Source organism: Bombus pyrosoma, linkage group LG6, assembly GCF_014825855.1.
Source record: "Bombus pyrosoma isolate SC7728 linkage group LG6, ASM1482585v1, whole genome shotgun sequence".
Lineage (NCBI taxonomy): Eukaryota > Metazoa > Arthropoda > Insecta > Hymenoptera > Apidae > Bombus > Bombus pyrosoma.
Window position 1 is genome coordinate 14528976 of NC_057775.1, and position 24468 is coordinate 14553443.

The 24468-nt window shown below is 36.5% G+C and overlaps 1 protein-coding gene across 2 annotated transcripts in view; it reads right to left on the minus strand.

Annotated features, from left to right (window-relative positions):
- LOC122568627 (ankyrin repeat and SAM domain-containing protein 1A-like) overlaps positions 1 to 24468 on the minus strand; it is an 83536-nt gene that overhangs the window by 33223 nt on the left and 25845 nt on the right. For both annotated transcript variants that reach the window (XM_043728570.1, XM_043728571.1), the window contains 3 exons: positions 22727 to 23003; positions 20152 to 20835; positions 14500 to 14674 (listed from right to left, as the gene is read on the minus strand). In XM_043728570.1, coding sequence (XP_043584505.1) covers positions 14500 to 14674; positions 20152 to 20835; positions 22727 to 23003 — 1136 coding nt within the window. The remainder of the gene's footprint in view (positions 1 to 14499; positions 14675 to 20151; positions 20836 to 22726; positions 23004 to 24468) is intronic.

The following is a 24468-nucleotide window of genomic DNA, read 5'->3' on the forward strand; positions in this document are numbered from 1 at the left end:
ATGCTCGCACGAACCGCACCTCTTCCTCGAATTCGACCGTAGATTCGCCTGGAATTACGATTTATCGCCGTGTTTCAGGCGTTGATGTCTCTGCGAACGACGATTATGAAGACGTACGATTTAAGAGAATATACAGTCGCCTTGGGAAATAAGTTAACGCTCCCGCTAAAAGTTTAAATGTAAGACCGTTAACTTACTTTCCGAGGCGATTGTGTATACTTCGTATATCGTAAATTGCTGTACAATTGCAGCGAGGAAGGTTCTATAGGTGAAGATAAGTAGAAATTGGAGAGTAACGAAATCGCGTTGGAGATGTTATTTTCGAGAAAAATACAAGGTATCTCATTTTAATCCATTCGTGCAATTATATTATCTTCCAGGTTCCAAACTATTCATTATTCGAAAAAATATTTTACGTGAAACTTACCTTGTTCCGCGGGGAACATCTTGTGACGGTCACAAGATTTATCTAGGTGAACGTGCCTTTGAGATTTCAAAGCGACCTTCATTTTTTTTTTTTTTTAATAGAACTATACATTTTGTGTACATCATTCTATGCACGTTTTAATTCCTTACAAGAAAATATTAAGGTACTTGGATCGATAAATGATCAGTTTAAAAGTCATTTTAACTGTAATGTCGTAAAACTTATCGTATGGAACGTAAGGAAGATATAAGCAAGAAAGCACCACGTTGTCTTACCTTCTCTTTTAGACAATAAGTTTCACAACAAAGTAAGTTTTACTTGAAAAATGTAATGCTCTAAGACATGCTTCGAATAATGAATAGTTTAGAACGTAGGAGTTTAGGAGATAATTACGTAGATAGATTAAAATAAGACAGCACGTATATCTCAAAATCAGTCGGGTATAACAGGTAGAAATCCATTTATCTGAATTCATCGAAAGAATGATACATTCATTTTGTAATATTGTATTTCTTCGTTTATTAAGCTTTCTTTCTCTTAAAAATATTTAATCGTTGTTTCCTAACAGCCAGTGCACCTACAACAAGTTCACCTATCTGAACATCTGGAGAAGATTATGTACTTAACTTTGCCATACTTCTTCTGTTACTAATCAGTTTCCCCTTCAAGTATTACATTGTTAGCCAATAATGCGCCGTACATCGATGTTATGAAATCAAGTCGTAAATACATCCTTCATTTGCATGATATAGAAGGAACGAATATAGATATATAGAAATTCAATAAAATCTTTCGTGTCACAAATTACCTACAATTATATACTCTTTCACCCAGCAATCAAGCCAACATCGATCAAACGAGTTTCCCGTAACAGAACCAACCTAGGGCCATTTTCTCCTTACTTTTTTCCTCTGCAATCCTTCAACGACTATGCGCGATAAATCACGATACATTTTTTTTGCTTTTTCTCGTTTTTAGAGGCAAGACGCGGTTAATGGAGCGGAACGAACGCAAACGAGATTCTTGATATAAGATACGTAAAACAAGATCGAAGATTTCCCACAACAGGGAAGAAACTCTCGCGAGAGAAAGAGAGAAAAAGAGAGAGAGAGAGAGAGAGAGTGAGTATGACATCACGGAGGAATGCATAAAACCCGCGATGTATGAGTCACGCGATACCGTCGTTGCATTCTTTCGGCGGTACGACTGTTTCCATCGACTTTTCCTCGCGTTTGGCCAGCTACCAGCAAACTCATAGATAATTCGAACATGTGACACGATAAGTGAACTGCGGTGCGGTTAATCGCTGGGAAGAGCTCGTTTATCGCTGTTCGAAATTAATTTCGTAACGAGCTTTGGTCATTGATTAGAAATCTCCCTAAATACTTGGGGAAAGGGGACACAATCAAATGATAGGCCGAATAATATTTTGGAAGTCAGGGATTACGTGATTTGTATTCTTGTTTTGCTTTTGTTGAGATTTATGTCTTTAGAGGAGAACACGTGTGATAACGTGTGAATCAATGTTGATTACTGAAGCCACGTGTTGGTGATAGAGAAAGCTAATAATGCTTCGAGTGATATTTTAATTATCGTTGTGGATCATTGGAAATTGAATAGCCTTCTGAACAAATAATTTAATTGTGAATCATTATTTTTTATTAGCGGATGACTAATAAATGATTGGAAATAGATCGAATTTATATTTGGATAATTAGGCTTTTTAATTAGACTAAAACGTATACATAAATATCTAAACAAGTCCAAGTGTGTCTAATAATATCTGACAATGAGAATATCTAAAGAATGAACTGCTAGTTCAGCGTCAAGCAACGTAAATTGCTAGTGACTGTGACAAACTATGTACTAAGAAAGTGGTTTCCGAACACTATTTAGTGAAGACAACTTTAGCCCTTAGTTGCGAGGCAACCTGGAATGTAGACAAATTTAGACATTGAAACGCCAAACAGCTGGAATGATCTCTGATAAATTCCTCTATAAAATTTCTCTAATTCTTGAATTTTAGAATTTTGATAAGAAAGAAAAATTCTGAAAAACACGGAGAATCCATTACTTCTATAGCATTTTACGTTCACAATGCCTAAATATCACGGATTAAAAATTGATGATTCATTTACAGAGCACGGAGAATAGTTAAACAAGGCTCCATTATAATTGCGGTTTTAACGATTGTCGATTTCGAGCACGGATTTCCGCGTTCTTCCGGTTGACGACAAAAAGGTACGTACTTTTTCGTCACGGTCATAAACGGAACACAATGAGAAGTTAACCAGCCCACTGAAAGTGAGTTCCGGTTCCCTACGTTGCAACTTGTGAACCTCGTATTTTTTCTCCTGAACGAAATCGTTACACGAACGAAACTTCTCTTACCATTCAGTCAATACACCATTCAACTAGATAGTTTCTTCTTATAATAACAATTATTTTACAAATTTTGCATTGTTCATTTTTTCTGTTCCATTGTTAATTCCTGTTTCAATATTTACCTTACTTTATTTCAATTTCATTCACAAACAAAGCATATTAATAAGATACATTTAACTTATTCCTATTAAGAGATAAGAATAAATTGAATTGAAAGATAAGAGGCTTAAAGTCATTCAAGGTCATCATATTTCATCATATTTATTAATCTTCATATTTCTCATACAATAAGAGAACACGCGTTTTAAGAAATAGATTTTTTCTTTCAATTTCCATAGAATAAACTAATATCTAACGAGTAAGTTAACGGCAATAATATACGAAAGAAGATTCTTTTCACTTATCGAGATGTCTACAAATTCGAGAAATCTGAGAAGAAGAGAATGACCCGGTGGAGAATGAACAAATTGAAAAAAATTCTATGTTGTCAAAAGCCTTCTAGCGAGATGCTAGAACGGAGACTGAATACTGATTTATTCGAAGATGGTAAGAGATTGTTGGGTACGAACGAAGAGATAAACAGCGATAAGATATAACGTATCATTTGTCAAACGAGACGTTGTCCTGTTCTCTATGTACGCGTCTTCCCTCTGACAAGTCTTGCTACGTGCTTCGAAATGTGTTTTCGATGCATTCACTGCTGTACGTGTTGAAATGTCTACTTGCATACACTATGTATTTCTTTTTCTCCTGTAAAACTAGTTACAGTGAGTGATAATGGAAAACAGGATATTACTTTCCTGAAGCGTGTGATGTATCAGATAGCGCAAAATTACTGCAAAAACTAATAGTTGAACTTTGTCCTTTCGCTGCAGGAAATGTGTAACGCATAACTAATGAAAACGGTATTCTTATTTTTCAATCAACTTTTCTAAAATTTCTATTTTAAAATTTGACTAATAGAGAAGAGAAGGGCAAGGGCAATACAAGACGGGAAGGAAGGACAAGAAGGTAGCACAGCAAGGAGGCGAAAGACCAAAGTGACAATAATGTGTAGTCATAAATTGCAATAGTTTATAGTCATTAGTTTTAGAGACTAGAGATAAGAATATGCTAAGGAGCGCAATACAATAAATGTAAGAAATGTAAATCGAAAGTTCGTCCAAAGCCGAAAGGCACGGACTAAAATAAATAATAATAATAAAATAATAAATATTTTACTACATTATCAGCAGGAAGAAAGCAAAGATTTAAAAGATTATGATTCAGCTTCTACATGCTATCTTCACTCTATAAAATTTTATTCTTCCAAGCTAACCATTAAAGCTTTAAGCTTAATTTCTTCTTTTAGTCTAATTACTTTATTCATTAACTCTTAGTGGACAAACTATCCAACCCATAAACACCATACCAAACTCGATCAACTAAAGTTTTATTTAATTCTCCTAAAAGAGAGAACTAACGGGAATGGAAAAAATAGGAAAACTATTTTATACCGGTATGTACCATCACACAAAAATTCCTCCTCGTCAGGAGCGATCCGTGTCGCAACAATGGGTGGCAACAGTTTCAATAAACGAACGTTGAAGCGATGGCCCGAAATTCCAGCAGGAAAAAAACGCGGCTCGGTGATTAGAAACTCGATTGCGTTCGTTCGACCACGGTTTTTCTCTCGTATGGAACAGGCGTGTAACGACGAATGGTCGAGTTACGTCGAGCTGTTATCCCTTTGGGAACGCGTGCTTGTGCCGTAACATGTACCGTATTCCACCGGATGTCATGATGCGGTTTGCCTTATTGTAGCCGGTATATTAACGTTCATGCGGACGCTGCTGCCAAATCGGACGAGTGACGTTAACCGAGCCGAATTATGCGACAATGTGTAACTGCAGCGTTCACTAGCTACGGACTAGAAAATTCATCTCGGATCACCTCGTTTGCACGCTCGTTCGTGGCTATTTAAACGTTTCACTGTGTATTACAGAGTTGTTAATGAATTTTGCTTCGATTCTACCTTGCAGGTGGAGAAATTGTGCTGTGTCGAAGCAGTACTTGCTGCAGATGGACTAGTTTGGTTTAATACAAACCAGCCAGTTTATTCTCAATCATGAGTGACTGTTCCGCGTAGTACATTATCATCTAGCGTCATATAGAATTTTAATTAAATAATAATTGCATTTCGCTGAAATAAACAGACTTCTAGATATGTGTATAATCTCTAAATAGCGTACAATAAATAGGTAATATAAATTGGAGTATGTCTTTAAACGAGGTTTCGACAGTTCCCAGAGAATTTCCGATATTCTCTGCTATAGAGAAATTAATATTTCGAGAGCTTCCAATAAATGGCAATTATTTTTCATTGAGATGAAGATATCTCTGGATATACTATAACATCGAAATAATGTATACTAAATAAATAAATAGGAATAGATTTTTCAACGAGGTTTCGAGAGCTTCCGCTAGACGTGATATAAAAAGAAACTTATATCGTGTGGATTGGCATAAATCTTTAATTTATAGTAGCTAAAGTTAGATATAAATGAAATTGCATTCTAACAGCTTCGAATTAGGAAGGAAGAATCTATCAGCAACGTGTAGCACAGCTCAATTGATAGAGCAGTCATCCGGGAAACGGAAGGCCCGGATTTAGATCCCGGTCAAGCAATAGAGATTTCGTTTTTTCTTGATACAAAATGCTGCATAACCGTGGACAACAGTTGTTTGATGTTATAACGTCAAGTCCATACACCAGAATGGTCGTTCTGCAAATCGAAAATCCGAATATAAAGTCTGATCTACATGAACAACTGGTCTCGACATTTGATTGCTCCTTTTTTGTTCACATTGCGTACTATGTAACTGTAATTAGAAACCACTTTGAATATTAGGTTAACCGTACGGGGCTTTCGTGTTGCAAATAGATGATCTAAATATAGAACGTGGACTTTCCTTGCTTTCGACATTCTACGATAACTATAGACTATAATCAAGGAACGTTGAATATTAATTCTAGCCTTTCAATCAAATAACATTTTTATAAAACGAAAATGTAAATGACTATTTAGTAATTCTATTAATTTTCAAAGTCTTCCTGCTTGCGTGTTATATTATAATAATCGTGTAGCTACGTATCAAGTCAATTAATTAAAGTACTTATCTTTAGTACTAGGATATAACGAATTCACCAAGATTGACTTACATCATTGTATACAAAATCGACCTAATATTGGATGAGGAGGTCGTTAGTCCTAAGTCAACACGCAACCTCGGCTGATAACTTCCCTCCAACAGTTTTATCCTAAAATATGTACTATTCATTTCTGCCTTCATCTCCCGTTCCAACATTTTTATTTCTTCCCATAAAGTTAGATTTACTTGGATTAAGATTAAATATGAGGAATCTTACTTTCAACATTCGTGCTACCTCTCTAATATTTTAAACACAGTTTCTGCTCCATAATGAATAGTTACAAGTGAAGCAGCCGTGAAATTTAAATGTCACTTTTAACCATGGCTGCTGAAATTCCTTTGCATATTTTATAATATCTTTAACTCGCGATACAACTAACTAATCTTTAGACTCCGCCTAAAACCAGCAATGTCATTCTACGCCTAAAAGTCCTAGACAATAGTCCTCAGATATTACTTTGTACAATGAATAAATACTTCTTGTTAAAACACATTCTACAGAATATTTTCTCTACCATTTAACATACGTTTCTCGGCTGACTAATGTAGACGTTATATTTCCTATTAACATCTGTTTCGCTAACGACGTGCTTAAACATCTAAAAAAAGAGTTGATGCGAAACAGCTTAGGATGGAAGATTTCGTAAGTAAAGCTTAAGTAGATAAAGGTGGTTATTATCGAAAATCCTCAACCTACGACAAGCGGACCCCTTCGAGTACGCGATAGCGCAGGGAAGAGCGCAGTAGATGCACGCGTGCATCTGTTATCACTGAAAACGAGCAAGCCGCGTAACTCACGCCGTCGCGTCGATAAGGCAGACTGGTTCGTTTGTTGATTTAACGCGACACGCCGGCTATCTGCAGATATCACGTTAATGTACAGACCGGTAGTTTCTCTGGCGACGATGAATTATTGCCCCAGAAACGCTATAGAATGGTTGCCAGTACACGATAATCATGTTCTGGTGATTACGAAAGTGTAGTAAATGAAAAATAAATACAAGTATAAATCCCTTCTTTAATTTATGCTAAATTTAATTTAAAATAGATAATAAATAAAAGTTTAATTTTGTTAAAAATAATTCAGGTTCGAATGATTTAACGGCATGGAACAGATATTTTTTAAGCATCGCTGTTAAATGACTTCCTTGTTAAGAAATACCGAATCTGATCGAAATGTTTGCTTTGTCATGAATAATGCAATTCAGCAAGATCTCCGTGATAATTGATGATATTGGATGGTCTATAATTCTTTCTGTAAGATTCTACAATCGCTTCAAAGTGCTGCAATCACTTGTTTAATATACAATCTTACAGTTTATTCTGCTTGTTAGCAAATATTCAGGCAAATATCAGTCACTGACAGATACTTGCCTTGTCTGAAACGACAACGAAAGTGTTTAGAGGAAAGTGCGTCTATAATATATAATATAATTCAATCAATAGATAAATGCATCAATTTCCATAAAAAATAAACTCAAGAATAAATTACAACGCAAGAATAAAGCTTCCTCCGAGGACACAATAAAAGCCCACCCTTAAGTCATTTATACGTATAGCCATCAATTTAAACCCACAACTGAGCCCACAGTGCAATGACGCATTGATTAAGAAACTCATCTTCAAACAAAGAAAACACCGACGGTGACGTCCATTGACCGGAAGCGGGCTTGTTCAAGAGGATTTGAATAGCAGCCACCTAATTCATTGTAAATCGGTGTTTTACACAGCAGTATGGGGTTATGCAACGCGTAAGCGGGCGCGCACGGATGAAAATAATTAAGAGGCTAATAATATAAAAGGACGCGTGTCGTTGGTTAAATCTCACCTTGCTCCACTTTCCATTCGTTCGTCACTCGGAAAGCGACGCGTGCAATTAGATTACAACAGTGTGCCCGCTCTCTCGTCGAGCGTACGCGCGGGAACACCGCCCCCTGGATGAGCGAGCATCCACGGAAATCGCATTACGTAACAACCAGAGAAAGCGCTGCATCTATCGGAAAATTTCGTTGCTACTCTTTTTATCAATCGCTCGCATGTAGCTGTTGACAAAAATGTTCAAACACTCGTGGACATTTTTTATGAATCTATCGTGTGTCTTCTACGACACAATTTTCGAAATTGTATCACACTGTAACGATTAGACTGGATTTTTGTGCGTTTATGGAAAATTTGAAAATGGAAAAATGCGCAATATGCGTATGATACACGTATGCATATAAAATATCCAAGGTAAAGCACTTGTTACAATATTTACTGAGTGAAACAATTTCTTATACAAGCACCATTTCTTTAATGATATTCATAAAAGTATGAATTTGCATAAGTATGCACAGTCTAGTAACGAGACTCGTCTACCCGTCACGATTAGATTGATAAAGTTTGAAGCGAATCTAAAAATGTCTACAGAAGTTACGATGAACAACGCTTGTATCTTTCGATGACTTTTGCAAATGTGGAAAGAAATTTTTCAATTGTAATTTGAATTTTAAGGCTAACTTTATGGATAGTAGAAACTATAGATATTACTTGCTAGGAATTATCAACGAAAATTGAAAATAATGTTAGAACTAATATTAGATCCAGGCTCGTCAACTTAGTTCGATATTAATGCGTAACACAGAATTCAGTGTATCGCGTGATACGAAATAAGACAGAATATTCCGATAAACCTAATACGACTGTAGCAATCATGGTTACATAATTACCGGGTTGACGATAAAAATGGCAGTAATGAGCATGCATGCAAACAAGTGCAATGATAAATCGATGCATCGTCTTTTCGTTCGCAGACAAATTCGACGTTCCATTCTTCCTCTTTAACAGCAATCTCGAAACGAAAATCTTCGATGGAAATGAATGCACTGCAATATTTACAGAGAGCGTATATGTACAATGAGATAGAAGAAATATAGAAAAAATATACATGAAGATTTGAAGCGGTTGCAATTAGATCGAAATAATAATAATAATAATAATAATAATAAAGAAGGTAAATGTAATTATTTATGTACAAATTGGTAACTTACCGTGGACCATTTGAGAGACTCGATCGAAAATAATCGTGATCGTCGTACGATCAATCGTGTTCGGCCATTTTTCATTATTAATCTCTTACTCAAGGAAAACAAACCAAGGAAAACGTTTGGAACGCAATTTCGTCGACAATTTGTTTCACTCGCATGCAGTTTCACGTACACAATAAAATAACAATATCACAGCAGGAACGTCACATGTCGTGAATATTTACTGTACACATCTCGAAAGCGTCGCGTCTCTATCCAAACCGAGTCGTTTTTCGTCTAATTAAATTAATTAAAACAATTAATTTGAAAAATAAACAAATAATCATTACATTTGCTCACTTTTCCTTTTCATCAATCAAAATTTGTTCGTTAAGAGAAACGAAAACTTGAACGAAGATAATTTCACTTGTCACGGAACACTTAGTCGCGACATTGTTTCGCGAGATAGTCGACTCGAATTTTAATCAAAGCGTAACTCGATTAACGTTAAAGAACAAGGCATTTTCACGAGGTGGAAACGACAACGAGCCGGAAAAGCAAGCTCATCAACGGGATTGGACGCGGCGAAGAGAGATAATAGGGACCAAGAAGAGATAAGTGACGAAAGCTCGGTGGACGTACGAAAGCGACAAAAAAATAATTCAAGACATCGCATTACACAGCAGCATAACGTTTATTATAGCACACCAACGATATCGATATAACGCACTATAATCGCATATTTAGGTTATACTTTTCTAAGTGTAGTACCACCCTACGCCTAGGTTTTTATATCTAACTAAGAATATATATATATATATATATGTACTTCTCTCTCTGTTACTCGTGAATACTCGTTGAGCGATTACAATAACTAGACGAAAGCATATTTAACATAAAATAAAATATGAAAATCAATCACAAAATAAACTATGTACTTATATACCAGGAAATAGAATTCTGTGTAACAAATCAAAGTGCTTAGCCTACGAGTCTCGACAATATACGGAGCGCCTTTAGAAGTCGTGGGTAATTTTCATTCTCGACGAGTATAATAACTATACAGAAAAATATCGAGCCTCTCTTACTTCGATATCTTTATTGCTAAAAATTCGTCACTTAATATTCTTTCCATTTGATGCGTGGCAGTAAATTCATAATTGATTGGCTTGTTTTTTTCATTAATTAGTAATGGAAAAATATTTATCTATGGACGTTCAAATATTAATTTGACTTTCGAAACTCGGCAGTATATCGTATGCTTACGCTAAGAAAAAGACATCCAGCACCAACGTCGAAATGGAACAAAAAAAAAAAAAAGAAACATCGGGAAGAAATCTATCCACGACTTTCTAACCAACGAATGTGACACGTTCTGTGATATCGCCAATTGCACCCATCACAGCGCCCATATGTCGATGAAATACTTTCACTTAGGTATAACTTTACGATCTACAACGACGATATTTCTCTTTCACATAAAGGAATTGAAATTCCACCAACGTTTTCAGGCTTAAAACCTCTTTCCGATACTTCGAACGATATCTTTCATCGCTGTTGCACATTTCTCAAGTGAATTCGATTCGTCGTTCTAACTTTACTCTCATCAAAGTATATACTTTGTTACAGTGTGCAATTAAAAGGTGAAAGAAAAACGACAAATACCCACTACAGAGTATACGTACGATTTATAGCATAATGTATAACTATGATTGAAAGTACTGAACCACAATTTTACGATTAAAGATTCGTATCTTTATAATACATCGGTATCTGTCCGAGAAGGATATTTACACAACAGTATCACCGATGTATTTCGATAAATGTATAGGATGTGTAACGTATACTCTATTGAAAAAAACAATCAATAAAACATTCGATATAATAACCTCTATAAATTTTTTTTACAAATATGTCACATACATAATACGCACAACGGTTTGTATATAGAGGGTAGTAGTAAGAAACGAAGGTTTACAGAATGTATTCTTTTAGAAAACATTAAAAAATGTTATGCTACTTCCTAAAAAAAAAAAAAAAAAGTTACCATCGTAAAATAATATGAAAAAGGAACTTCTTCCTTTTTAAATGTAAATAAAAAGAATTTTTCATGTTTATTGGCACACATAAAACTCGTCGAGTTCTGGTTTATAACAAGGATCATAGTGATTTGATAGTGATTATTCATAGCGATTGTTTCGAACGTTATAAGGATCGACAATCGTTGATACAATAACACGCTGTCTTTTATTTGTGTAATTAGAATAAAATGACGTAAAACTACATCTTACGTTACGAACCTCGCATCAGAGAACAGAAGAGTGTCCTCAAACTCTGTCAAAGCAAAATGCGACTTTCTACTTCGATGAAAAAGCTAATCTGCTAATTTCAATAAAAATGAAAGGATGCTACGTAAAACATATTTTACATAGCTAGTAAATGAATCACAAACTGAATCAAACATAATAATAATAAAAACTAAACAGTGAAACAAACGTAACTATGAACTACGTATTAAAACTACGTTTCAAAATTACCCGAACTCATAATAAATTTTCTAAGAAATACTCTATGAAAAAAACGAACAAACAAATAAACGTTCTTTCCCTCCTCGATAATTCTTCTTAATTCTATTAAACGCAATAAAAGTTCAATTATCCAATCGTACTAAATCAAAAAAATCTGCTGTCGTTTTTTTCATACCTAATACAAAACATTTCCACCCCATTACGATATATTTAGCACGCTTTCAAATTCTGCAATCTTCTCTCGCGACACCCTCTATATACCCGTGTATACATCACAGTAAACGAAGAAATGTAAAATAATCTAAGGAACTATTCGAATACTAATCGTACGTAGCATATTGCAAGAGCTTGTCTAGCACTTTCTACGTTATCGATCGCGTTTCTTGTCCACCGTGGGCGAACGTCTAGCGGCCGGAAAGGATGACGACTTCCGGTATCGGCTTCTGATTCGTCTCGCGGAAATAATCTGCGCGAAACCGCTGTACAAAAAAACATTTAACGCGGATACTGGTTATATTTATCATGATTACTTCGTCCAGCGACACATTTTTTGTCTCGTTTTATTTAAAATATGGAAACCTGTAGTCGACGGAATTAATTCCTTCGCTTCACGCGTTTTATCCTCGCTCAAAGAGGTATCTATATATCTTCAGCAACCCGTTCGAGTATTTCAATCGAAGTTAGTAGCAGTCTCGTTATAAAGTGGTATTTTCCTTCCTTCCTATATCTTTGTTCTTTCTTATTTTTTTTCTTTTTTTTTCGTCCTTGTTGAGGATCGAGCTCTTAATACTAAAGCACGTTCATTTATGTTTTTTCAGAAGTCGAGAGCGACGGGCTGTACGTGCTTTACGGCATTCTGTGACCCGTGAAACCTTCGCCTTCTATAACTCTTTGCCTATCTTTCTTCCCCCGGCTTAGTCGAAATCTGTTTGTCCCTTTTTGCCATGGGATCCGGAAGGTTCGTTCTTAAATATTATTATTATTATTATTATTATTATTATTAATTTGCATTTTAGTTTGTTAATTGGGTGAGGGTAATATGGGTTTAGCAATACATTTATAGATTAGGTATGTACATTTAGTAATACGGACGTTTGACATTTTCACTGCTACTAACAAGCTCTGCGTTTTGTTAATTGCTTCAGTAATACTGGTACTAATAATACTGCAACTATTGCGTTTCTCTTTTCATTGAAGATCATTGTTGTTGCATCTTCACATTTAAAAGAAGATTATTGAACACGATTATACTCAGTCGATGCAGTAATATCCCGGTTAAAAAAAAAAGAAGAAAAGAGTAAATCTCTCCCGAGGAGGAAAAATGAAATTCTGATAGCAACAAAAGTGTTACAATGACTCTCGAATCATCGTGTAACCGTGTTTGAGACGGAGAAGCTACAAAAATCGTAAGTCGAGAAAGGAATTTTCAAAAGAAATTTCATCGTGATTCAAGAATTGAAATCAAAATCGAAACGATCGATTTTCTTGCGAACGTTTCGAAATATTTGCGTAAACGATATATCTGTACGCGTGGATACAAATCTTCTTTCACGGTGTATCTTTACACGTTGACACATTTACTCAGGGTGACGTCATCGCGTTCCCGGCGCATCGCAAACAACCACCAAATGGAAATATTGGCTCAGCGTTCGATAAACCGGTATAAAATACGAAAATACGACAACCATATATTCGCGACAATGCAAAAATACGAGCCAGAAAAAAAGGAAATGGAAAGAAAGACGGAGAAAGGTAAAAACTATACAATTGCTGGCTCACAAAACTGGTATAATACTAAAGATTGAACCTTTCGGATCGCCATGTTATATTAAAAAAAAAAAGCCACGACAGTCGAAAAGTCCTGTTGTTGTTCCACCTATAGTACACGAAATCGTAGAAACAAAAGCACGATGTAAATATAATCGATCCGTCGACGTGAAACAACAATCGCGAACGATGTTGTCCTGATACGTTATCCTAGAACGTTTCGACGAATCAAATGCTACAAAATATTTCGTACGAAAATCATCGTCATGACTCTCTTACGCAATTAAGTTAATATTATCAGCGAAACTTTACAAGCTACGAGTTATGAATGTAAATTATTAATGTCAATAAATTCTCTCACATCGAAATGACAAATTTGATAGTAAAATAGATAATGTTCTATTTTATATGAATTTTACAAGTTAAAATTATAAAAATTGCTCTGTGCAACGTGAACAAAGTAATCAATAATCTAAATCTAATCTAAACTTGTTTGTCGACTCGCTGATGTCATTAACCCTTCGTAGACAAGCTGGTTCGCTTGTACTCTCGGCGATATTTCCCTTCTAAGCCTTATTTTTCTCAAATACTCTTTAAGTCTTATGTAGGCGATCAAAATACTATGATTAATCAAATTAAAACTTTTCCATAAATTTCGACATTTTTGCGTAGAAATAACCAAAGAATGGAGATCTGCAGCATTTTATAATACCTTTGCTGGAAGGTAGAAAGTTATTGAAATAATAAAATAGAGAAGTATATCCAAGCAACCCAAGATTGCCCATACAACGGTTGAACTTTTTGGACTGAAAAACTGACTGTGTAATGTAATTTCAAATTTTTCGTAAGTCCGTGTACAACACTAAAAGAATTGGATATAAAAGATCAGCTTGTTTATGGAGGATTAATTATTAAATTATTCTGCAGGAGAGCCAATGAGCTACTAACTTTCGTGAATCGAAATACGCATTTCGATGGTTTTTGTGTTTATATATGTATATCTATATATATATTTATATATTGGTTAGTGATATTTCACTGGTTTCCCCCGGGGATGACGATTGCCGGAATGGCGATCATCGTCAGGCAGACGGTCAAAATAAGAAGAAACAAAGACGTAACACAACGATTATGCATGTACACGTGGGCAGAAAGAAGCGTCATGCGGTGCAGCCAAGCGTGCGATGCTGTTTACCTGCGAACGGCACATCCCCGAAGTATTCCTCGACATTGTCCGTCGACATGCTCTTGTCGGACAGAGACACGCTCGATAACGATCCGCTGCTAGCGTCCAGGGAACCGCCGGCCGGAAACTGCAATAAATCCTCGTCGGTTTCCGTTTCCATGTCGCGGGACCGCCGTTTGTATACCTGCCAACAAATAACACCCAGGTATATGCATTTTTCATTGCTGTTTTTCCTTTCTTTTTTCTTCAAAGATGACTCCTGATGAAATCCATTATGGACACATTTTAATGGATGGCCAGATTTTATTGGGCCTCCGATATTAATATTTTTACAACTTCTGAGTTTAGTAGTTTATCCAATTTCTTTTGCTTTTAGAATGTGGACAATCATATTTGATGGATAAAATAATCTACGGATATTTATCCAAGGTATACAAATGCAATTAGGAATTGATTTTGTATTAAGAGATCGAAATACGTTGTTTTATTATTCATAGCTTCTTATTACTTTTGCAACAAAAGTTGCATTTTGCAGCGATAAAATTATTCTTCTGAGAAGATTATAAGGTCGTTGATGTTTATTTCCAGTTCTCTTCCGCATTTTATAATTTAATAATTTAAATAATAAAGTAAGCGGAAATCTAAAATTATAACGTAAGAAGAATACTTCGAGCAAATGAATAATCACTTTTCATTAAGATTTCAGTTTAAAAAAACAATTTAGTTCTAACCAAATAATTCTGACAAACTGGTTTATCCAAGTATTTCTATTTCTTCTTTTTTTGTTTCGTTTAATATCTACATAAGAGCGTTGAGCAGGGAAATTGTCCCATACAATTGAAATTTAATAATATATACACCGAAAGTTAACTGTTTATGGTAAAAACGTGATTGTCAAATATTTAGATTATATTTAGTTTTCTCAATTTTTCCTCCTATTTCCAAGCACGCCCGCTTTTTTTACTAGCAATACAGACTCGAATTACTAAAAAAAAAAAAAAAGGATTAGAAATGACATTTCGTGCGGTAACGTTTACGAGCAGGCACCCAGATTCATCTCTGAGCGTTGCACACGCGTTGAAAACATGCTGGTGCAGACCAAATAAAAAACGATTCCAATCCGATAGAAATCTATTGGGACGGATCACTTGATACGATTATACACAATAAACGTTATAAAATATGAATCGGGTAAATAAATCTCGCCAGGGATGTATTTGTATCCATAAAGCTTCGACCCGTAATTTAAACCATTGCAACACGTGTACGGTTATTAAAATTTCGATTTACCGAATCAAAAATATATCGTCGTCATTTGCCCCGAATTAACGCTCCGAATAAATGTTGAATGTTATAACAATAATAAAAGTCATCGAGTTCGTGTAAATATGTCGTCCAATTTTATAACTTTCAAATTAGTGTGAAACTTGGTCCAGCGAAAACTGTTGAAATAAAACTGTATTACAAAATATGCACATAAAAAAACTCTGTTTTTACATCTTCAATGGAGCGTTTCTTTCCCTTTTTGAAAAAAACTGAAATATCAAATAAAAATACTGATCATCGTTTACATATTACAAACAGTGCTTAAGATAATCTTATTGAATACAATATTGAGATTTATTAATATGAACGATCGACAATTGATTGTTCAAATACCTTTTGATTGCGATAAATACTTTGTATCCTCTAGGTACATCCTCAAATTTGTTTCAATCTTTATTAGTAATGATAAATTAATAAATGTCGTGATCATAATGTCTGTTATATTTTATAAATAATAATAAATGTAATACAAATAATACAGACGTAAGATATTTTTACAGCAACCAAACGTGCAAATACTCCCACGGTATACTGTAAATACAGATGTATATACAAACTCTTGAGAAAAATCGTTTTACCATGAAGAAGGTGCACATATCGCGAGCAGTTCATCCATAAAGAAAGTCAAAGGTGGTAAGCGCGAACGAGATAAGATTCCCTCGCGTCACGGATCGCCGTTTTAACGCAATTAAAATTTGACGCCAGCAGAAACGACAGACGGTCAGACAGACAGACAGGCAAGCAGACAGACACGGGCGGTCGCATCTCGCGGTGTACGCATGGTATACATGCGGAAAGCGTCGCTACAAATTCGTAGATTTCTCGTCGTCGTCATGACGCAAGGAGAGAACGAGCGTTCGCGAGGAGAAGTCAGACAGGCATAGAAGCTGAGGGCTTCATTATTCAAAGGGTGTCGGCGTCTTGCATTCTGCCGCTCTGCTGGATCCGCGGAAGTTGACGGGTGTGAAGCAACCATCCGTGAGCAGTTCCTCCACCTCCTCTTCCTTCGCCAAGCTTCAGGCGCGCCGCCACACGCTTCCTCTTTTCCATGATTCCTCCTCGACTCGATATGCCATTGATTCACACCGAAAAGATCGCTGACATTCGTTCCTGAACAACTTTGACGTAGCCCATATATTTTACGTTCTTTTTATCTCTTCTATCTTTTATTTAGTTAAATCCCGGGCAATTTTAACCTTCGAATCGTTGACATTCGTTCATGAACAAGTCTAACGAAGTCCGACTTTATATATTCCTTTTATTTCTTATTTATTTCATATTTCTATTTTAAAGGTTTATTTCGATGTACGATTTTAACAAATCGTTGAGATTTTCCTTTGCGAACGACTTTGACGCGATCCATTTTTTTTTTACACCCTTTTTCTCTTATTTTACAGGTGTTCCATTATAGGAAATGTTAACTCTTAAAACACTGGTATTTTCGTTTGTGGACGACCTTCACATGGTCGATCTTTTGTTGTACTTTCATTTTATTCTCTTTTATTTATTTATTTTGAAGATGTTTTAACGTAAGAAATCTTTAAGTCGCCGATATAATGTATTTTCTCTTATTGGAAAAGAGAAGATCCGATATATAAAGTGAGTAAAAATTGGATCTTCGAGTGACCAATTTCTTTCGTCATGGATTGATCATTAAAGGAATACGAAACCGAGTAAACATTACATGCACTAGATAGTTTCTGTTTCCTGTATAACCAAGGTACCTTTACCACTATACCGCTCGAGGAGACGAGTAAATTGTGCCGAAACATCGGCTGTGTCTCGTCCGGGTTGATGAGATTTACGAGCGTCAATCGAAATCGAGGTTGACTCGTTATCGCCAGTCGCGACTCCGTGACTTGCCAATTACCGTCCCGCTAGATTGCCAGATCTATACACATACAGACATCCCGTTCAACGAAATTGCACATTGTAACTTCGTTTCCCCGTTTCGCATGTAATCTAATCCAAGCCCCTAACCCCTTTTCTTACATTTAATTCTACAAATGGATCTACAAATAAATTCTCCAACAAAGACTTTATTTTCTCACGTTTCATACATATCTACATAAAAAAATATTTTTCTTGTAACGTAAATGTATCTTAACAAATCATAAAATTACCTAGAATAATTTCTCTTAAAAAGAGAGAGAGAGAGAGTGCTAAAAAATATCTCATTTTCCTTTTACCAAATTGACCTCGGTAATACTTAAGTCTTAATTAATATTGTTATATAATAGATGATCACTCGTTAGGTCATCCAATTTTACAATCTATAAGATTGATTTATACCTATTTCATATTTCATGTAAATATAGCACTAAACCATAGAAAAAGTACAAATTGACACGTAGTACTCTAAACATAGGTAATTTACCCTAAAACTGCAAATCGCTTATGGCTTAATAATACCAGTTGAAGTTTAAGTACTTATTCCTCTTCCTTCATTTATATTAATACCTTTATATTAATACCTTTATACACACTGGAGTCTAACTTTTACAATAAACTCTTAAACAATTCAACAGAACTTTAACAAACTTACGTATCTTAAATATACCTACGCTTGTCGATATAATTGATTACTTATCCAAATGTTCCTCGAATCGATCCACGGAAAGAACCAGGCGTCTGTACACACGCGACAGAGAGGAGAAAATCTGGTAAAAACCATACGCGACATCGTATCCGTGAAGATCCTGAAGCACTAACTACTCGATATCCCTGAAGCGGAGGTAACCGTACATGCCGGCAGCCAAAGCGTCTTGCCTTCATCCGGCTCCTTTCGCTGAAGGATATATTCACTGTACGATATTTCGTGAAGCATGTATAACCGCTGAAAGACACGGATTGCGAACGTACATAGCAGTCAGCGGAAAGGAACTAGCGAGAAAGGACAGGCGTTGGGGTAGCGAGAGCGAATTGGAGTGGGTGCTGAAGAAAGATGCAAGGAACACATAGTTGGTAGACGGTATGGGAAGAGAGGACGCGTGTGCTACACAGAAAATACGATGGTTCGAATCACGAGATGGCGCACCTGTAGAGGGTACGAGATAGATGAGAAACGAGGGAGAAATAGAGGCACACGGTGAATGTTGTGTGGATATCCATTCGCGGCGGATGGGAAGCGAACGTAGTCGGTCTCACAGCAGAACGATCACAGGATGACGCGGCAAACGGCGAGAAACGAGCGATACAGGCAGCATAGAGCGACAGAGAACTCGGCCTCCTTGCAAATCGCATCACAGATCAAACACGGCTTGTATATTAAACGTAACCTGCTATAAAGCGTCCTGCCAACTGCTTATCTACTGTCCACGTTCCAGGATCGTCTCTCGATCTTAAGAACACTTACTGAACGGTATTTTTCACGATATCCTTCCAGCAATTGACACGATGCAATCGCTGTGACATCGTTATTCGTCTGTCTCGATGAATGATAAATGATTTTAAATATGCTACCGTTTACGAGACCAGCATTGCGGACCAGTACTTTCGCGACCAGATACGTTGGCTACGTTTGACATCCCGACATGTGTTACAAGGTACATACACGCGCCAGTCCTTAGTCGCAGCCAAGGATGCAAGATTGAACGCCCGCGAACGCACGCTCCAGTGGAGATCGTGTGGCGAATCGCGAAGACGTTTGTACCGCGTCAGCCGCTTAAGATCTACTGGGAGACTGCGATTTGCATGCGATTCCAGAGATAAATGTATCGCTGTTGAGGCAAAGGCTTGGCAGATAACGTGGGTTTTTGAGATGTTATGGATCGATAGTTCTAGGAATGTTTCGTGAGAGTTGGCTTGATCGAAATGGTTTGATAAATGTAATAACGTAGATACGCGAATTCCGCGTCTTTTACGAGTTTTTACATTAGACGTTAGATTAACTTTGATAAGGTTAATGTTTGATATTAATCTTGAGATTGTGTTTATGAGAACCTTTAGGTTATGAACGACGTTTGCCAATTTGCTAATGGCAAAAGTTACTTACCAAAAACTCCACCTCACCAAAAATTCGCACGTCACACAAATACTGCACAGAGCTAGAAAGAAGCGCCTTCGAAGGAAAATGGATCTAATCGGTTATTTCCAATAGGTCCAATACAATCATAAACTTTTAGCCAAGAATGTCGCATCTACAAATGAAACCTCATCACATGACAGTGAACAAGGGAAGAGAGTATTCTCCTCGCTTCTTTTTGACTCTGCAGTACATAAACATAAGCGGCAAACCGACCAAAGCCTCCAAATGAGAAGCTTGAAAGTTAAACCAACAGAAGCAAACCACCCAAAATCACCCACCAATAAGACCAGGAAATAAGCCCAACTTACCTGACTCAAAGGACGAATCCTTTCGTGAATCGACTTCTCAGCCTGCATTGCAGAAGGTGGCGGATGATCAGGCGTCGGTGGCTGAACATAGTGCGTTGGACTGGTGGGCAGCATCATTTGTACTCGTTTCAGGCGCTTGTCAGTTGCTTCGCGACCTTCTGGCGTAGAATGCTCGTCGATAGCGTCGCGCTTGTCGTCCAGAAGACTCTCCTGGGAAGACTTGAGCGTGAGGAACGCGTTCGACACGAACATCGGTTCCTGGACGAACGAATCGGTCTCGCTGCACGGCGATTTGTCTGCGCAAGGACTACTCTCCGGTTCATAATTCTCGAACGCGTGTCTACGTAATTTTCGTCGAGGGTTCAACGTCTTGATCGGTCTGTTCTCGTAGATGGAAGTTATGGCAACCGGTTCTACGTTAGTTTCGCGTCTTTCTTCGCCATCCGGCACGCGAGACTTCATTTCCACGTATTGGTCCACGCTTCTGGTCACGTGACGCAATTGTTCACGGCGTTTTTGTAACTGCTCCAAGTCGATATGGCTGCGGGCGCCGCTGCGCGCCATGAATAAATACTCGTAGTTGCTCGGGCCCAGAGAACAGTCCGCTGATAAAGACATCTGGGTCTGCAAGTGCGTCGGTGAGACGGAGAGATTGCGTCTGGGTGGTTTTTTCGGTGGAGTTGGCTGGAATAAGATATATTCCTGCTAATTTTACGCTTGAGGACGTGTTAATATATTTCGCACTGAGAAAATAGATTTTGCAGGAAATTTTGAACGAAAGTTGGAAAATTTCAGTAGAACGAGACAGATGTAAAATTCTGCATATTTCAGTCTTGTGTCTAATTGCCTGTTTAAATAACGTTTATAAAAATATGTATTGATGAATTTGATGAATTCATGAGAATAGTCAGGGGATGCAGACAGTATGAATCAGACGATATTATGGAGAAATAGTGGCTATCGTATGTGGGGAATAAATAATCAGTTAGATATATTAAATACAAGTTTGATATATTCCCAAACAACGAAATATTAAAGTAGCTCTAAAAGAATAGTTTTTGACCGCAATTTAGATATAGTAGCTACTTAAATCTTAATTGATAATATTGATTATTGTATCTTAGTTGAATATAAAATATTGGCACTTAGACAACAACTGACGCAAAATACGGAAATAAAGAATACAGTATCAATTAAGAATTGGGATTAACAACGATGAAAATGGAGCCTTTTCCATCTATAAAAACAGTTCAATGTTAATGAAGTTCGACTAATAACAATCGTTCGCATATCTTTCGAAAGTAATATTCGATCGGCATCTTTTTTCACGAAGTAACCTCGTTCGAAGGAAAAATGTGTAGCCAGCGTCAAGCTGTCATGCCGGGCCAATTAACTTGCGATCAATTTGTACACGTTAACGAACTGTAAGACGCAGAGATGATTCATTGCCGGTTCTTCGCGCAGTAAAAAAAGCTTCAATCTCGAACAAGTGGGAAAAAAATAGGGAAGGAGGATGCTTGAGAAAAAAACAATTCACTGTACAAATTGAGATTCTGCTAACAACATTGAAATTAACAATCGACCGGTATTTAAAGAAAGGGAAGGAAAACAAGAAAACGTCAATATGAAACTTATAAAAATTCCAAATACGATTCCAATTTTATAATACGACATGGCAATGTAAGCATAAGAAATTGATACTGATTTACACAATTTTTAAATATACGTAAGTTACGTAATACTATTACGTATAGTACAACAACAATTTTATTATAAAATTATTTGTACAGGATATAATCAAAATAAGCGACTTTGGTATCGTGTTCTACTAAAAATAAGTTCATTCTTCCTTCTCCAAACAATTATTCTTTTTTTAGTTAGAAATAAGTAATTGTAGTATTTGAGATAGAATAGCAGCGTATATTATGATAAATTGATCTCTGCCTGAAAGTCCGATAGGCAAAGAATTCTCATATTTATTCTTCTGAAGCTTATATCTCTAAACTGACAAGTTCTTCCCCTTTTCAAATAAAATACTGTCCCTTGACTATCACGTAACACAAAAATCAGAAAACCAACGAAATAGACTTATCATATTTTTTCTCCTATAATCTTCAGACGTGATCGCTACTCTTACGAAATTCCAATGCAAACAACAAAATTTCTTATATTTGAGGAAGAATCTCTTTCCTAAATATATGCTACAGTTTTCCTTAAACCATTCAGAATCCTCTAGGTTGTTTAACAAAGATTAAGATTTGCATATAAAAATTAAGAAACCACAGCAAAGTTAAAAACAAAATACGATACCAAAGTTCAATATCACCTATTTTACTTACATCTTGTATATATATTATCAAGAATAATAATGTATACCAATAATATCGCCAAAAATGAAAGTAAAAATGTTATTAAATACTTCGTACATTTCGTCATCAAAGACACGACACGTCGGATCAGTTACTGGAACGAAAGATTTCGCTTCGAACGAGTATACTTTTTGCGATATCGTACAACTCTTCACCGAGTCATAGACGAGATGTCGAGACGAAAAGGGGAATCGGGGTATTCTTACCGAGACTTTACTGTTGGAGGCGGGGCTGTGAAGAGAACTGGACAAGGGTGCCATTGGCAAGTAAATCCCGGCAGCGCTGGAATCGTTGGGCAAACAACGCCGGTCCCGTGGGCTCGGTCCACCGACGCTCGAGGACGAGGAAACGCTCAATTGATCCGACTCCCTGCCACCCCCGTATCCCGTGGGTAATGTCAAGGACAGATCCTCCGACACGAAGCTACCCTCCATTGTTCCACGAGGTACCGGTGGCGTTTGGTACAATCCGTTGTCGGAACCCCTGCGCAACCAAACTCAACGTCTCAGCGGGACCAACTCGCCATTAACTTGGAATTGCTAATGGTTTACTTCAAGGAACAAATTCACTTTTTGTTTCTTAATTTGTTTCGTTCTTTGTTTGTTCGTTTGTGTATGACAAAGTAAATTAGGACAAATATCATGCAGTAGCGCTTTGGACGATTGACACTGTAATATGTTATGGATTTAAAGGACTGTTCTTTGGATTATGAAACATTTAACGATGAAGATTTTGTTTAATTTCTCGATGACAGAAGATGATCGTTATGATTCTTGTTGTATGGTGCAGTTTGATTAGATACAATTGAAAACAGCATTATTTATATGTTAATTCGTTTGAAAATCATTCTACCCTTTAACGATTTACGCGTGAAGATGTTTTTATCGATGCTTTGAACTTCATATTTAATATGAAATTCAAACATTAAACTAAATTAATTATATTTAAAATCAAACAGAAAATAATCCAGAAAATACACATAACGCTGTAAAATTATGAAAAACCCATCACCATGAGATCAATTTCCAAGCAAACATACAATAAGTCTATCACTTTCCACAACAACTTTTGCAAGATTTTCCAATTCCAATTCTCCCTATACTTTGCCTATTTACGCGTCACAAATGTCCAATATGAATTACAAAAACGCAACAGGTTGCAGCGTCGTAAAATTCACCGCAGTGTATCCTCGACAAACAATCGAATAGAGAATCGATTTCAGTGCAGGAGAATCGAAAGCGCTAGCATTGTGCTGGAGAACGTTTGCATGCCATTACCGTGTGATGTCGCGCTGTGCTAATGGTATTCTGTCGGTGATAGTGTTTTGTGGTTTGTCGTCGGGAGTTTGATCGGAACTTTCGAGAGTATTTATCGAGTTCAGAGTGTCGGACATGGACATAAAGACGCTGTCGAAGACGGAACTGGGGTCGGAGTCCTCTGTCTGCTGGAGGGTCCTCCGTACTCCGTTCACAGGTTCCCCATATTCCTCGTTTTCGCTGAAATTTTGCAATCCATCTGGTATCGTAAGATTTGAACGGTTTACAACGACTTCACTATCGTGGCATACTGAAAAGCGAAGCAGTGCAGCCGGCGTTCCACCGATCAAGCGAATACAGCGCAGAACAGCCATTTTATAAATACATCATTTTCGAATTTTTATTCTTTCGAATTGTACATTATTAGTTTTATCGTTGTATATTTCTTTACCTGAAGATTGTAATTAAGTTAAGAAGTTTTTGATTGTTTTTATCTTTTAAATTCAATATTACGATTGAATGTTTAGTACGTACATTAAAGATAACTTGATGGGCTAGCTGAGATAATTGTAAAATATTGCTGTATCAAATGGTTAATATATCCGTTATTTAAATAGTTCATATGATTCAAATAGCTAAATGATTAATATGTTTGTTGCATACAACGATTCAATTAATTCTTTGTTATGTTC